Genomic DNA, 17,386 nt, shown 5'->3' on the forward strand with positions numbered 1-17,386 from the left:
TCCAGATACAAATATATACAGTCCCAGCTGTCAGTCCAGATACAATAATATTATATACAGTCCCAGCTGTAAGTCCAGATACAATAATATTATATACAGTCCCAGCTGTCAGTCCAGATACAATAATATTATATACAGTCCCAGCTGTAAGTCCAGATACAATAATATTATATACAGTCCCAGCTGTCAGTCCAGATACAATAATATTATATACAGTCCCAGCTGTCAGTCCAGATACAATAATATTATATACAGTCCCAGCTGTCAGTCCAGATACAATAATATTATATACAGTCCCAGCTGTCAGTCCAGATACAATAATATTATATATTATATATACAGTCCCAGCTGTCAGTCCAGATACAATAATATTATATACAGTCCCAGCTGTCAGTCCAGATACAATAATATTATATATTATATATACAGTCCCAGCTGTCAGTCCAGATACAATAATATTATATACAGTCCCAGCTGTCAGTCCAGATACAATAATATTATATATTATATATACAGTCCCAGCTGTCAGTCCAGATACAATAATATTATATACAGTCCCAGCTGTCAGTCCAGATACAATAATATTATATACAGTCCCAGCTGTCAGTCCAAATACAATAATATTATATACAGTCCCAGCTGTCAGTCCAGATACAATAATATTATATACAGTCCCAGCTGTCAGTCCAAATACAATAATATTATATACAGTCCCAGCTGTCAGTCCAGATACAATAATACTATATATTATATATACAGTCCCAGCTGTCAGTCCAGATACAATAATATTATATACAGTCCCAGCTGTCAGTCCAGATACAATAATATTATATATTATATATACAGTCCCAGCTGTCAGTCCAGATACAATAATATTATATACAGTCCCAGCTGTCAGTCCAGATACAATAATATTATATACAGTCCCAGCTGTCAGTCCAGATACAATAATATTATATACAGTCCCAGCTGTCAGTCCAGATACAATAATATTATATACAGTCCCAGCTGTCAGTCCAGATACAATAATATTATATACAGTCCCAGCTGTCAGTCCAGATACAATAATACTATATATTATATACAGTCCCAGCTGTCAGTCCAGATACAATAATATTATATATTATATATACAGTCCCAGCTGTCAGTCCAGATACAATAATATTATATATACAGTCCCAGCTGTCAGTCCAGATACAATAATATTATATATTATATATACAGTCCCAGCTGTCAGTCCAGATACAATAATATTATATATTATATATACAGTCCCAGCTGTCAGTCCAGATACAATAATATTATATATTATATATACAGTCCCAGCTGTCAGTCCAGATACAATAATATTATATATACAGTCCCAGCTGTCAGTCCAGATACAATAATATTATATATTATATATACAGTCCCAGCTGTCAGTCCAGATACAATAATATTATATACAGTCCCAGCTGTCAGTCCAGATACAATAATATTATATATACAGTCCCAGCTGTCAGTCCAGATACAATAATATTATATACAGTCCCAGCTGTCAGTCCAGATACAATAATATTATATATACAGTCCCAGCTGTCAGTCCAGATACAATAATATTATATACAGTCCCAGCTGTCAGTCCAGATACAATAATATTATATACAGTCCCAGCTGTCAGTCCAGATACAATAATATTATATATTATATATACAGTCCCAGCTGTCAGTCCAGATACAATAATATTATATATTATATATACAGTCCCAGCTGTCAGTCCAGATACAATAATATTATATACAGTCCCAGCTGTCAGTCCAGATACAATAATATTATATACAGTCCCAGCTGTCAGTCCAGATACAATAATATTATATACAGTCCCAGCTGTCAATCCAGATACAATAATATTATATAGCAGTCCCAGCTGTCAGTCCAGATACAATAATATTATATACAGTCCCAGCTGTCAGTCCAAATACAATAATATTATATACAGTCCCAGCTGTCAGTCCAGATACAATAATATTATATATTATATACAGTCCCAGCTGTCAGTCCAGATACAATAATATTATATAAGCAGTCCCAGCTGTCAGTCCAGATACAATAATATTATATACAGTCCCAGCTGTCCAGTCCAAATACAATAATATTATATACAGTCCCAGCTGTCAGTCCAGATACAATAATATTATATATTATATACAGTCCCAGCTGTCAGTCCAGATACAATAATATTATATACAGTCCCAGCTGTCAGTCCAGATGCAGGGCCGTGAAAATGTATTTTCCCCCTTTCTGATTTTCTCTATTGTTGCATATTTGTGATACTGAATGTTATCAGATCTTCAACCAAAACCTAATATTAGATAAAGGGAACCTGAGTTTACAAATAAAAAAATTGATACTTACTTAATTAATAAAGTTATGCAATGCCCAATTCACCTACAGTGCATTCGGAAAGTATTCCGACCCCTTGACTTTTTCCACATTTTGTTACGTTACAGCCTTACTATAAAATTGATTACATTGTTGTTTTTCCTCATTAATATACACCCAATACCCCATAGTGACAAAACAAAAACAGCATTTTTGAAATGTTTGCAAATGTATTACAAATAAAAAAACGATTTCACATTTACATAAGTATTCAGACCCTTTACTCAGTACTTTGTTGAAGCACCTTTGGCAGCGATGTCAGCCTTGAGTCTTCTTGGGTATGACGCTACAAGCTTGGCACACCTGTATTTGGGGAGTTACTCCCATTCTTCTCTGCAGATCCTCTCAAGCTCTGTCAGGTTGGATGGGGAGTGTCGCTGCACAGCTATTTTCAGGTCTCTCCAGAGGAGGTCTGAGGTCCTGAGCGCTCTGGAGCAGGTTTTCATCAAGGATCTCTCTGTACTTTGCTACGTTCATCTTTCCCTCGATCCTGAAAAACATCCCCACAGCATGATGCTGCCACCACCATGCTTCACCGTAGGGATGGTGCCAGGTTTCCTCCAGATGTGACGCTTGGCATTCAGGCCAAAGAGTTCAATCTTGGTTTCATCAGACTAGAGAATCTTGTTTCTCATGGTTTTGAGAGTCCTTTAGGTGCCTTTTGACAAACTCCAAGCGGGCTGTCATGTGCCTTTTACTGAGGAGTGGCTTCCGTCTGGCCACTCTACCATAAAGGCCTGATTGGTGGAGTGCTGCAGAGATGGTTGTCCTTCTGGAAGGTTCTCCCATCTCCACAGAGGAACTCTGGAGCTCTGTCAGTGTGACCATCGGATTCTTGGTCACCTCCCTGACCAAGGCCCTTCTCCCTCGATTGCTCAGCTCTAGGAAGAGTCTTGGTGGTTCCAAACTTCTTCCATTTAAGAATGATGGAGGCCACTGTGTTCTTGGGGACCTTCAATGCTGCAGACATTTTTTGTTACCCTTCCCCAGATCTGTGCCTCGACACAATCCTGTCTCGGAGCTCTACGGACAATTCCTTCAACCCCATGGCTTAGTTTTTGCTCTGACATGCACTGTCAACTGTTGGACCTTTTTATATAGACAGGTGTGTGCCTTTCCAAATCAAGGTGGATTCCAAGTTGCAGAAAAATCTCAAGGATGATCAATGGAAACAGGACGCACTTGAGCTCAATTTCGAGTCTCATAGCAAAGGGTCTGAAAACTTAAGTAAATAAGGTATTTCTGTTTTTGATTTTTTTATAAATTTGCAAACATTTCTAAACCTGTTTTTGCTTTGTCATTATGGGTTATTGTGTGTAGATTGATGACATTTTTTATTTATTTAATATATTTTTGAATAAGGCTGAATAAGGCTGTAACGTAACAAAGTGTGGAATAAGTCAAGGGGTTATTCTCCCGAGTGGCGCAGTGGTCTAAGGCACTGCATCGCAGTGCTAGCTGTGCCACTAGAGATCCTGGTTCGAATCCAGGCTCTGTCGTAGCCGGCCGCGACCGGGAGACCCGTGGGGCGGCGCACAATTGGCCCAGCGTCGTCCAGGGTAGGGGAGGGAATGGCCGGCAGGGGATGTAGCTCAGTTGGTAGAGCATGGCGTTTGCAACGCCAGGGTTGTGGGTTCGATAAAAAATTATGTATGTGCTAACTGTAAGTCGCTCTGGATAAGAGCGTCTGCTAAATGACTAAAATGTAAATGTCTGAATACTTTCCGAATGCACTGTAATTTCCCCCTTACTCAATAACTGTTTGTGCAATCTTTAGCTGCAATAACTGCAACCAAATGCTTCCTGTAGTTGTTGATCAGTCTCTCACGTCGCTGTGGAGGAATTTTGGCCCACTCTTGCATGCAGAACTGCTTTAACTTAGCGACATTTGTTGAATTTTCAAGCATGAACTGCTCGTTTCAAGTCCTGCCACAACATCTCAAATGGGATTAGGTCTGGACTTTGACTAGGCAATTCCAAAGCTTCAAATGTGTTGCATTTTAGCTATTTTCATGTGGACTTGATTGTGTGTTTTGGATCATTGTCTTGCTGCATGATCCAGCTGCGCTTCAGCTTCAGCTCACAGACGGATGGTCTGACATTCTCCTGTAGAATTCTCTGATACAGAACAGAATTCATGGTTCCTTCTATTAAGGCAAGTCGTCCAGGTCCTGAGGCAGCAAAGCATCCCCAAACCATCACACCACCACCACCATGCTTGACCTTTGGTATGATGTTCTTACTGTGGAATGCAGAGTTTGGTTTTCACCAGGCATAATGGGACCCATCTCGTCCAAAAAGTTGACTCAAGTTTACCAAAAAGCACCTGGATGATCATCAAGACTCTTTGAAGAATGTTCTACGGACAGATGAGTCAAAAGTATAACTTTTTGGACGACACAGCGACTTGAGACTGATCAACAGGAAGCGTTTGGTTGGAGTCATTGCAGCTAAAGCTGAGTGTAAGGGGGCAATTACTTTTTCAAAGAGGCATTGGGTGTTGCATAACTTTTGTTTATGAAATAAGTATGTAATTGTTTTGTTATCTGTAAACTCAGGTTGCCTTTATCTAATATTTGGTTTTGGTTGAAGATCGGATAACATTCAGTATCCAAAATATGCAAAAGTAGAGAAAATTAGAAAAGGGGCAAATATTTTATCACGCCGCTGATTTCTGAAAACATTCCCATAACGTTGGTGCCGTACAACTTCATCAACAAGCTGGCAAACTAGCTAGCGTATGGCCATTCAAACTAGCTAGCGTATGGCCATTCAAACTAGCTAGCGTATGGCCATTCAAACTAGCTAGCGTATGGCCATTCAAACTAGCTAGCGTATGGCCATTCAAACTAGCTAGCGTATGGCCATTCAAACTAGCTAGCGTATGGCCATTCAAACTAGCTAGCGTATGGCCATTCAAACTAGCTAGCGTATGGCCACTCAAACTAGCTAGCGATGAAGCCACTCCAAACTAGCTAGCGTATGGCCACTCAAACTAGGCTAGTGTATGGCCACTCAAACTAGCTTAGTGATGGCCATTCAAACTAGCTGAAGCGATGGCCATTCAAATTAGCCAGCGATGGCCATTCAAACCCCTAGCTAGCGTATGGCCACTCAAACTAGCTTAGCGTGTAATGGCCACTCAAACTAGCTAGCGTATGGCCATTCAAACTAGCTCAGCGCATGGCCATTCAAACTAGCTAGCGTATGGCCACTCCAAACTAGCCTAGCGTATGGCCACTCAAACTAGCTTTAGCGTATGGCCACTCAAACTAGCTAGCGATGAGCCATTCAAACAAGCTTAGCGATGGCCACTCAAACTAGCTAGCGTATGGCCATTCAAACTAGCTAGCGTATGGCCATTCAAACTAGCTAGCGTATGGCCACTCAAACTAGCTAGCGTATGGCCACTCAAACTAGCTAGCGTATGGCCACTCAAACTAGCTTGCACTAACCTGCTATGGTTTGCCGTAGTAGCCAGTGGCGGCTCCTGAAAAAATTCTCAGGAGGGGCAATTTTTCTGATGATTTAGGTGACCTACACACATTTAAAAAAAGATATGTCCAGCAACAACATGAAGACAGGGGGCAGTATAAGTCAATACCAGAAGCATTTATTGACTGATCTCAAAAGTGTTGGCTACCAGGGTTGGTGGAGCCCTGGCCAGTTTCATCTTTGCCTCGCAAAGCTAACTCAAACACTCCAAAAACTTCCCACACTGGATTAGCCCCGCTGAGGATGTGGCGGTTCTTGCTAATGTCGAGGTAAATATATTTGTTATAGTGAATATGGAATATGATATGTTGAGTAAAAAATGTTGTGCTAAGATCTATTTAGGTCAGGAGCTGGTTATAAGTTCTGTTCCTATCCAAAACAATGGACAAAAGGGTCCTATCTTGTCAGCCTTGTCAACGCAGGTGGCCAAGGACAACACCCACGCCATAGGCCTCTCCAGTTCTTCCAACTCACGAGTTCTTGCTCTGAGGAACACACACACACAAACACACACACACACACACACATCATCACTGTTAAACACACACACACACACACACATCATCACGTTGTTAAACACACACACACACACACACACACACAAAAAAATCCCTCTTAGGCTGAACATTTGAAGACAGAGAACCCGACTCAGAGCCAATGCAACAGTGACAGTAGCCTGCAGGGGACCTCGCCCAATCACAGGACCAATCTGAAGATCAGAACTACTAGATTGAACCTACTTCATTTATTGCATAAAATGTCTGCACACAATGTTTGGGCTCTCTTCAGATAAATAATAATAATAATAATAATAATAATATGCCATTTAGCAGACGCTTATCCAAAAAGCGACTTACAGTCATGCGTGCATACATTTTGTGTATGGGTGGTCCCGGGATCGAACCCACTACCTTGGCGTTACAAGCACACATGCTCTACCAGCTGAGCTACAGAAAGTGGATACTCATGGATGCGCATTGTAATTGTAAAATGTCAACACAATTGGAGACACCCACGTCATTTTTGGAGACATGTTATTGACAGTAAACTATTGTAGATGCGATTACTAACTAACTAAAAAACATTTTAGCTGGCTAGCTAATCATCTTAGCCTAAATGTGGGGCAAACAATTCAGTTATTTACCGTTAATTTGAGGGATTGGGGTGAAAGAAATCGAGTTACATAGTGATACTTTACGATATACTGTATTGACAATATCGCAATATTTCAGCGCTTAGTTGGCTGTACCTGCCACCAAAACACCATTATTGTTCCTTCATAGCTTTGTTCTCAATCTTTCACATTGGGAGCCAATTTGTTTTCAGCACTTTTATTTCATGACTGATCAAAACTTTCGTTCTCATGGCTTTTCCTGATCCCTCTGCAACAGACATATGAGTACGCACAAAAATCACAGTATCGAATCGCACATCGGGTAGAATCATGAGACTCGCAATGCTGATGCATAGATCTCATCGTGAGGTTCTGGCAATTCCAGCCCAAGTTCATTTGCCACAACAAATCTCTTCGCTAGCAAACGCGATGTCTTCTCCAAAACGGCAATGTGTCTCCAAATGTTTACTTTTTTGACGTTCTATGGCATCTCCACTTTCCAAGCATATATGACCACACATGTAATATTTTGGGTGATGCAAATAGTGAACTAGTGTAGGGCCAGGATGTAAAATATATGTAGCAGGCAATTTCTCTTATCTGATATGGTAAGTAATGGGGGCGTAATTTATAGCTCCTAAAGAGTTTGACGAACGGGTCCGTGAACGCATTCCAGATATATTTACCTCTGAATAAACTGCCTTTATTACACCATATCCCATCCAGTAAACTTGGATATCAACACTAACCTCATCGTTGTGCGGCGGACAGCTAGCCTGTATCCCTTGGTCATCCAGTTGGAGTGAGTGGCAATGTCTTTTTTCGTTCGTGACCAATTTTTGGAAAAACCTCGGGTGTAGGACTTTCCGCCTTTAGTAGAAAACCTGTTGAATTATTAAATTTGGTCTGGGGAGGTCCTAATTGTTTCGCAATTTATCTTCATTTGTTCGACGACAAAAAGAAACTTCTTTCAAACAATCCACTCTTTTCTCCGTTACGTTCTTGGTTACGTAACAGTATGACGAAGGCCAGAAGTGCAAGCCCACAGACACCACATTGAGATTGTAGTTGAAGGCTCTGAAATTTGAAAAATATAGATTTTGTAGCGGAAGTCTATGACAGAGTTCTGGCGATTTTCCAATCTGGCTCATCGAACCACCAAAAGGGGGGGGTGAGCCATTTGAAGCACGACTTTAGCCTGATTCGACATTTGAGTGGCAGTGTGGCACTGTGGCAGATCAGACGTTATAGATTACAACACTGATAACTACTGTTGCCGTGATATAATTGATTAGAAAAAAAATCCCTTCCTTTTCCCGTTTGGCAGTGCGTCGCCCATATCGCCCTATTGAACAGGCCGTCCCTGGTAGTAGCCAATGCGTCATAGCTACCAGGAGCGGTGTGATTTTTAGAATTAGGAACTAGTGTTAGGCATATTAGCAAAACCTGATTTATTTATTTATTTCTTTTATTTTTTAGGTGAGTTCCACGTCCTAAAAGACAGATCGGTTGAGGGATGAGCGTGGCTCAGGAGTGGCGCAATCGAACGTTAGACAACGGACTAACCCCTAGTCTCTCCCCCTCCTTCTCTCTCTCTCTCTCTCTCTCTCTCTCTCTCTCTCTCTCTCTCTCTCTCTCTCTCTCTCTCTCTCCCCCTCTCTCTCCCCTCTCTCTCTCCCCCTCCTTCTCTCTCTCTCTCCCCCTCCTCCTCTCTCCTCTCTCTCTCCCTCTCTCTCTCCCCTCTCTCTCTCTCTTTCCTTCTCTCTCTCTCTCCCCCTCTTCTCTCTCTCCCCTCCTTCTCGCTCTCTCTCCCCCTCTCTCTCCCCCCTCTCTCTCTCTCTCCCCCTCTCTCTCTCTCTCCCCAGAGGCGTCTGGGAGATGCAGCTAAGAAGGCCATCAGTAAACTGCAGGTCAGGACCATCAGGAAAGGAGACCAGGAGACCGAGTCAGACTTTGATAACTGTGCCGTGTGTATCGAGGGCTACAAGCCAAACGATGTGGTCAGGATACTACCCTGCAGGTAAATAAGACTGTTAGAAACCCTCAAAGGGATACTTGGGGATCTTGGCAATGAGGCCCTTCTCCAGAGTCATATTTACATTTTAGCAGACGCTCTTATCCAGAGCGACTTACAGTTAGTGAGTGCATACATTATTATATATATTTTAAAAAAAAGCATTTTTTTATTTCATACTGGCCCCCTAGTGGGAATCAAACCCACAACCCTGGCGTTGCAAACGCCATGCTCTACCAACTGAGCTACATCCCTGCCGGCCATTCCCTCCCCTACCCTGGACGACGCTGGGCCAATTGTGCGCCGCCCCCATGGGTCTCAAATGAACTTGTGGATACCATTTTTATGTCTCTGTGTCCATCCAGTATGAAGGAAGTTGAGGTAGTTTTGAGATCAAATTGCGCTAACGCTAGTTAGTAACTTCCTTCAAACCGCACGCAGAGACATAAACATGGTGTCCACGAGTTCATCTGACTCTGGGGAAGTATTGCTAAATATAATTTTGTATTATATACACTACCAGTCAAAAGTTTTAGAACACCTACTCATTCAAAGGTTTTTCTCTATTTTTACTGTTTTCTACATTGTAGAATAATAGTGAATACATCAAAACTATGAAATAACACATATGGAATCATGTAGTAACCAAAAAAAGTGTTAAACAAATCAAAATATATTTTATATTTGAGATTCTTCAAATAGCCACCCTTCGCCTTGATGACAGCTTTGCACACTCTTGGCATTCTCTCAACCAGCTTCATGAGGTAGTTACCTGAATGTCCAAACATTTGACTGGTAGTGTGTATATTTTTTTCAAAACTTGGGGGTGGCAAATAAAACCACCCGCAGGCCAAATTTGGCTCGCAGGCCGCCAGTTGGGGAACCCTGTACTAAAGGGTAAAAAAATAAGTATTGAGCAAAACTTCTTTGTAGGGAATCTGTGATGTCATCGGCCTCCCGCTTGCTTGAGGAACAATAGAGGAGCAATAGAGGAAAGCCCCTCCCCCCTTGTGTGATGTCATGACTTACCTGGACCACCTATTGAGGTGTGCCTTTTTGTTAAGTAAATCAGGTGTTAAACCAGGTTGAAAGGAGACTGGCTTGCCGCTTTAATACACCTGTTATGACCCATTCGTAAGCCCTTTTATAAACACTTGATACCCTGCTGGTAAACCCACCTCGGCACTCATGTTCTAAACAACCCGTTATAAACATGTTACAGACCCGTTATAAACATGTTACAGACCCGTTATAAACATGTTACAGAGCCGTTATAAACATGTTACAGAGCCGTTATAAACATGTTACAGAGCCCGTTATAAACATGTTACAGAGCCGTTATAAACATGTTACAGAGCCGTTATAAACATGTTACAGAGCCGTTATAAACATGTTACCAGAGCCGTTATAACATGTTACAGAGCCGTTATAAACATAAATTTACAGAGCGGAGTAAACATGTTACAGAGCCGTGTATAAACATGTTACAGAGTCGATTATAAACATGTAACAGAGCCGTTATAAACATGTAACAGAGCCGTTATAAACATGTAACAGAGCTGTTAGTAGACAAATAGTTACAGACCACGTTATAAACATGTTACAGAGCTCGCAGTTATAAACATGTTACAGAGCCGTTATAAACATGTTACAGAGCCGTTATAAACATGTTACAGAGCCGTTATAAACATGTTACAGAGCCGTTATAAACATGTTACAGAGCCGTTATAAACATGTAACAGAGCCGTTATAAACATGTAACAGAGCCGTTATAAACATGTAACAGAGCCGTTATAAACATGTTACAGACCCGTTATAAACATGTTACAGACCCGTTATAAACATGTTACAGAGCCGTTATAAACATGTTACAGAGCCGTTATAAACATGTTACAGAGCCGTTATAAACATGTTACAGACCCGTATATAAACATGTTACCAGACCCGTTATAAACATGTTACAGAGCCGTTATAAACATATAGTACAGACCCGTTATAAACATATGTTACAGACCGTTATAAACATGTTACAGACCCGTTATAAACATGTTACAGAGCCGTTATAAACATGTTACAGAGCCGTTATAAACATGTTACAGAGCCGTTATAAACATGTTACCAGACCCGTTATAAACATGTTACAGAGCCGTTATAAACATGTTACAGACCCGTTATAAACATGTTACAAGACCCGTTATAAACATGTTACAGACCCGTATAAACATGTTACAGAGCCGTTATAAACATGTTACAGACCGTTATAAACATGTTACAGACCCGTTATAAATATATACAGACCGTTATAAACATGTTGACAGACCCGTTATAAACATGTTACAGAGCCGTTATAAACATGTTACAGAGCCGTTATAAACATGTTACAGACCCGTTATAAACATGTTACAGACCCGTTATAAACATGTTACAGACCCGTTATAAACATGTTACAGAGCCGTTATAAACATGTTACAGAGCCGTTATAAACATGTTACAGAGCCGTTATAAACATGTTACAGACCCGTTATAAACATGTTACAGACCCGTTATAAACATGTTACAGAGCCGTTATAAACATGTTACAGAGCCGTTTTAAACATGTTACAGAGCCGTTATAAACATGTTACAGAGCCGTTATAAACATGTTACAGAGCCGTTATAAACATGTTACAGACCCGTTATAAACATGTTACCAGACCCGTTATAAACATGTTACGGACCCGTTATAAACATGTAACGGACCCGTTATAAACATGTTACGGACCCGTTATAACCATGTTACGGACCCGTTATAAACATGTTACAGACCCGTTATAACCATGTTACAGACCCGTTATAACCATGTTACAGACCCGTTTTAAACATGTTACAGACCCGTTATAAACATGTTATAAGCAAGACCGTTATAAACATATTCCACAGAGGCCGTTATAAACATATTTACAGACCCGTTATAAACATGTTACAGAGCCGTTATAAACATGTTACAGAGCCGTTATAACCATGTTACAGACCCGTTATAAACATGTTACAGACCCGTTATAAACATGTTACAGACCCGTTATAAACATGTTACAGACCCGTTATAAACATGTTACAGACCCGTTATAAACATGTTACAGACCCGTTATAAACACAGACCCGTTATAACCATGTTACAGACCCGTTATAACCATGTAACAGACCCGTTATAAACATGTTACAGAGCCGTTATAAACATGTTACAGAGCCGTTATAACCATGTTACAGACCCGTTATAAACATGTTACAGACCCCGTGAGTAAACACAGACCCGTTATAACCACATGTTACAGACCGCTATAACCATGTAACAGACCCGCGAGTAATGTAAGACAAGTTAGTAACATGTAACAGAGCCAAAGATAACATTTTTTCTGTAGACATCGTTCATGGGAATAACTGGGGACTCTGCATTGCTGGACCAAGACGTCAATGTGCAAGATCAACATCCTCAAAGCCCTGGGAATCGCTGTGAGTCATTTACGAATCATTTATGATTCAATTACAGAGCTATCAAAGTCACTCATTCATACGAATCGAAAGCTGCTTTTTTTCTGTTGGTCACCATCAGAATTGTATTGAATCAAATCCATCCAAACTTCACTCCCTCGCACCAACACGATTTAATATGTTTGAACTGAACCCACATATATACTGAACTGTTTCTCTCTCTACTCTTTCTCTCTCCCCTCATCCCCCCCCCCCCCTCGCCCCCCCCCCCCCCCCCCTGCCCCTCTCCTCCCCTCGCCCCCCCCCCCCCTCTCGCTCCTCTCTCCCTCTCTCTTGCGCTCTCCGCCCCCCGCCGCCGCCCCCCCCCGTCCCTCGCCTCAAACCGTCCCCCCCCCCCCCCCCCCCCGTCCCCCCGCCTCCCCCTCCCCGCCCCCCCCCCCCCCCTCCCCCTTGTGTCTCCCCGTCTCCCCCCCCAATCTCCTCTTCAGCCCCCTCTCATCTCTCCAGTTAAATGCAGACTGTTGGGAGACCTGCCCTTGGGACTATGAGAGATGGAGGTGTGGGTGGGGGGGGGCCGGGTGGAGGGGTTGGCCCTGGAGGCTGTGGTGTGGAAGGGTCAGGGAGGGACCGGTGAGGGGGTGGGTGAGATCCGGGGATGGAGGATGGGGCTACACAAGACTAATTACCACGACTGAGACCTCTGAGGGATAGTCCCATTACTGTAACTACTGACACACTCACTGGTGAGATTACACACACACACACACACACACACACACTGGTGAGACTACACACACACACACACACACACACACTGGTGAGACTACACACACACACACACACACACACACTGGTGAGACTACACACACACACACACACACACACACACTGGTGAGACACACACACACACACACACACACACACACTGGGTGAGATTACACACACACACACACACACACACACACACTGGTGAGACTACACACACACACACACACACACACACACTGGTGAGACTACACACACACACACACACTGGTGAGACTACACACACACACACACACACACACACACACTGGTGAGACTACACACACACACACACACACACACACACACACACTGGTGAGATTACACACACACACACACACACACACACACACACTGGTGAGACTACACACACACACACACACTGGTGAGAGAGAAAGGGTGGGGAGTTTGATGGCGAGAGAGAAAGGGTGGGGAGTTTGATGGCGAGAGAGAAAGGGTGGGGAGTTTGATGGCGAGAGAGAAAGGGTGGGGAGTTTGATGGTGAGAGAGAAAGGGTGGGGGAGTTTGATGGTGGAGAGAAAGGTGGGGAGTTTGATGGCGAGAGAGAAAGGGTGGGGAGTTTGATGGCGAGAGAGAAAGGGTGGGGAGTTTGATGGTGAGAGAGAAAGGGTGGGGAGTTTGATGGCAGAGAGAAAGGGTGGGGAGTTTGATGGCGAGAGAGAAAGGGTGGGGAGTTTGATGGCGAGAGAGAAAGGGTGGGGAGTTTGATGGTGAGAGAGAAAGGGTGGGGAGTTTGATGGTGAGAGAGAAAGGGTGGGGAGTTTGATGAAAGTAGTAGAAGTATTGACTCTACACACACAGCACTCATAGTGGCACCTGGTGGCAACTCTGATGAATTGCACCCTCATCTCCCCCTCATCCCTCATCTCCCCCTCATCCCTCATCCCTCTCTCTCTCTCATCTCCCCTCTCTCTCTACCCCGCTCTCTCTCCCTCTCTCCTCTCATCCCTCTCTCTACCCCCCTCTCTCTCATCTCCCCTCTCTCTCTACCCCCCTCTCTCTCATCTCCCCTCTCTCCCTACCCCCCCTCTCATCTCCCCCCTCTCTCTACCCCTCTCTCATCTCCCCCCTCTCTCTACCCCTCTCTCATCTCCCCTCTCTCTCTACCCCCCTCTCTCTCTTTCTCATCTCCCCCTCTCTCTACCCCCTCTCTCTCATCTCCCCTCTCTCTCATCTCCCCTCTCTCTCTACCCCCCTCTACTCTCTCTCATCTCCCCTTTCTCTACCCCCTCTCTCCCTCTCATCTCCCCTCTCCCTACCCCCCTCTCTCATCTCCCCTCTCTCCCTACCCCCTCTCATCTCCCTCTCTCTCCCCCCTCTCTCTCTCTCTCCCCCGCTCCCTCTCTCTAGGGGAACTCCAGCCCATGACCAGCAGTGCATCCCTGGTGCTCGCCGTGGAAACAGGACTGTCGGACGAAGACCTGTCACTGGGACAACCAACCCCTACTGGGGACAACAAGTCCTGAGAACCCGGGCCAGAACCGGGCCAGAACAGGGCCTTACCTGGGACAAATCTAACCTGGGACAAAGGACAGAGACATACCTGTAGGCTGGATAAACCTGCCTGGAATGGTCCTAACTGGGTAAACCTACCTGTGAGTGATTCCAGATTAAACCAGGACAAAAAAAGACCACGATTTGGTGGATTTTCTGGAAATTGTATCCATAGAATTGTCCTTTGGAGGAAGGATGTAATGTAATGTAATCCATAGAATGGTCCTTTTGGAGGAAGTATTATTTACATATTTGACATTTTGTATCTAAAAGAATAATTGAAAAAATCATTAATCAAAGTTGCCATATTTATTTCATTTTGGGCTAACCCAGGCCTCCAGTAAGACTCTGTAGGTGCTCCAAAGCAACAGTTGGTACGAAGCTTTGCTATGAAATAGGAGTAGCATCTACCTGGGACCAACCTGGGAAAACCCCTGTCTGCGATGGGACACACCACGTACAGTGTAGACACTCAGCTCTGTAGCCTTGGTTACGCGGAGAATAGACTCACCTGGTTACGGTAATATGGTTGGACTCACCTGTCCTGTATGGCTTATGGAGCTATCTGGCTGGTTGGGTTACTGTTACCTGGTGGGGTATTCTACCTGTCATGGAGTTACCTGTTACCTGGAGTCCAGGTATGGATATTGAGGAAAATATTTCACAATAAGAGTTCTGATCAGGCACACTGAGCAGTATGGAATCGACGGAACCTTGCGGATCTATAAAACAGATTTCTAAAACCACCATTTTGAAACGGAACTTCAGCAACAAGAACTGGTGCAGGAATGACCGGGATATTTTATTTAGAAAAGCCTCAAAAGATCTCTGGGAGATGTAGTCAGTGAACTGCACCCTATCTTCTTTCTGCTATACTTCCTGGAATGATATGGTCTCTACTTACAGTAACCATGGATCAGGTCACACAACTACATAGTATTACTACAACAGTACTGCAGTATTTTAAAAGTATAACTACAGTATTCTCTCCTTCAGTCTGCCTGTGTGTATTCTAAGGTCATATATCTCAAAGAAGTGTTTCCTCCAATATTCCTTTAACCTCCGTCCGTCCGTCCGTCCGTCCGTCCGTCTATATCTGTACGATCTCACAGTATAGGGGCCCCGTGTAGCTCAGTTGATAGAGCATGGCGCTTGCAACGCCATGGTTGTGGGTTCGATTCCCACGGGGGGGGGCAGTATGGAATAAAAAAAAAAAAATGTATGCACTCACTCTGGATAAGAGCGTCTGCTAAATGACTAAAATGTAAAAATGTAAAGTTTTTTTTTTTTTTCTATTTGTTTTTTTACTACCGTTGTCTGTCTTAACTGGCCAATCAGAGTTGGTTGTGGTTGTGTTGCCATGGTGTTGCTAATATAACTCCTCTTTTTGACAATCGGATGTTACGGCGACGCTATGAAACGTTCTAGAATCCTTCTCAGAACCTTTCTTCAGCGTTAATGGTTGGGTGTTTTGGGTGGGAGGGACTGGCTGCAAGATAACATGTCCGTAATCTCAGTGGATGTAGTCTCAATGGTACCCTATTCCCTATATAGTGCACTACTTTAGACCAGAGAATGGCACCCTATTCCCTATATAGTGCACTACTTTAGACCAGAGAATGGCACCCTATTCCCTATATAGTGCACTACTTTAGACCAGAGAATGGCACCCTATTCCCTATATAGTGCACTACTTTAGACCAGAGAATGGCACCCTATTCTCTATATAGTGCACTACTTTTGACCCCAGAGCCCTATGGACCCTGAATAGGGAATATTTGGATGCAGACTGACTTGAGTGTTTTTGACGAGAAAGAGAAATGGAGTTCTCTTATTTTGATAAAAAGGTAAAATGTATTATTTTTGTAACGACGCAAAGAGAGAGGGAACACAGTGTTACTGACCCTGAAACAAACAGCTCGAGGATGAATCAATAACAGGGATTCTGAATCGAATAGACAAACGGCCGAAAAACAATTCATGTTTGTAGATAAATATCTGAGCAGCTCCATAGACATACAGCTCCTTAGGAATGTCTTTCTAAACAGCTGTTAGCTCCTCTGTTCTCTATTCTAATTACCTCACCCCCACCCCCCCTCCCTCTAATTCTCTCCTCCATCAAGTATGCACTTGTTCACTCCCCTCAGGGTTCTGAAAGTTATTGGAAGGGGTTGGTAGTAGTTTCCACTGAGAGGAATGGGGACGTTTCCATCGTATTTCTAGCATGAATTCATTACTTTCAGATCCATGAGGGGGAGTGAGCAAGTGCACACTTCCAGGGGGTTAAAATGTATAGAATTGGGAGGCATCCCTAGGGTCACTCATATAAAGGGAGAGGATCGTCCAACCACGTCAAGGCTCTCTGCAATCTGATAGGCTGAGAGTGAGTTAGTTAGGCCCCCCCATGGTGTTCGTAACCATGGTAATGGCATGGTTGTTGTTTGGGGGAATCCAGAACATCCAGAATGAGTAGTATGGGTGTTTTCTCTCTCTCTCTCACACACAGGATATGTGTATATAATATTTGCCAGATGTGGGGTATTTTTGATTGTCTG

The 17,386-nt window shown here is 43.1% G+C and overlaps 1 protein-coding gene across 1 annotated transcript in view; it reads left to right on the forward strand.

The window, feature by feature from the left end:
* The window catches only part of LOC121554460 (RING finger protein 150), a 33,877-nt gene extending 20,817 nt beyond the window's left edge, over nt 1-13,060 (forward strand). Inside the window, exons 3-5 of the mRNA XM_045211782.1 lie at nt 8,896-9,050; nt 9,410-9,425; nt 13,001-13,060. Of these exons, the coding sequence (XP_045067717.1) occupies nt 8,896-9,050; nt 9,410-9,425; nt 13,001-13,060 (231 nt within the window). The remainder of the gene's footprint in view (nt 1-8,895; nt 9,051-9,409; nt 9,426-13,000) is intronic.
* The last annotated feature ends 4,326 nt before the right edge of the window (nt 13,061-17,386 follow it).

This window comes from Coregonus clupeaformis, chromosome 39 (assembly GCF_020615455.1).
Source record: "Coregonus clupeaformis isolate EN_2021a chromosome 39, ASM2061545v1, whole genome shotgun sequence".
Taxonomy (NCBI): domain Eukaryota; kingdom Metazoa; phylum Chordata; class Actinopteri; order Salmoniformes; family Salmonidae; genus Coregonus; species Coregonus clupeaformis.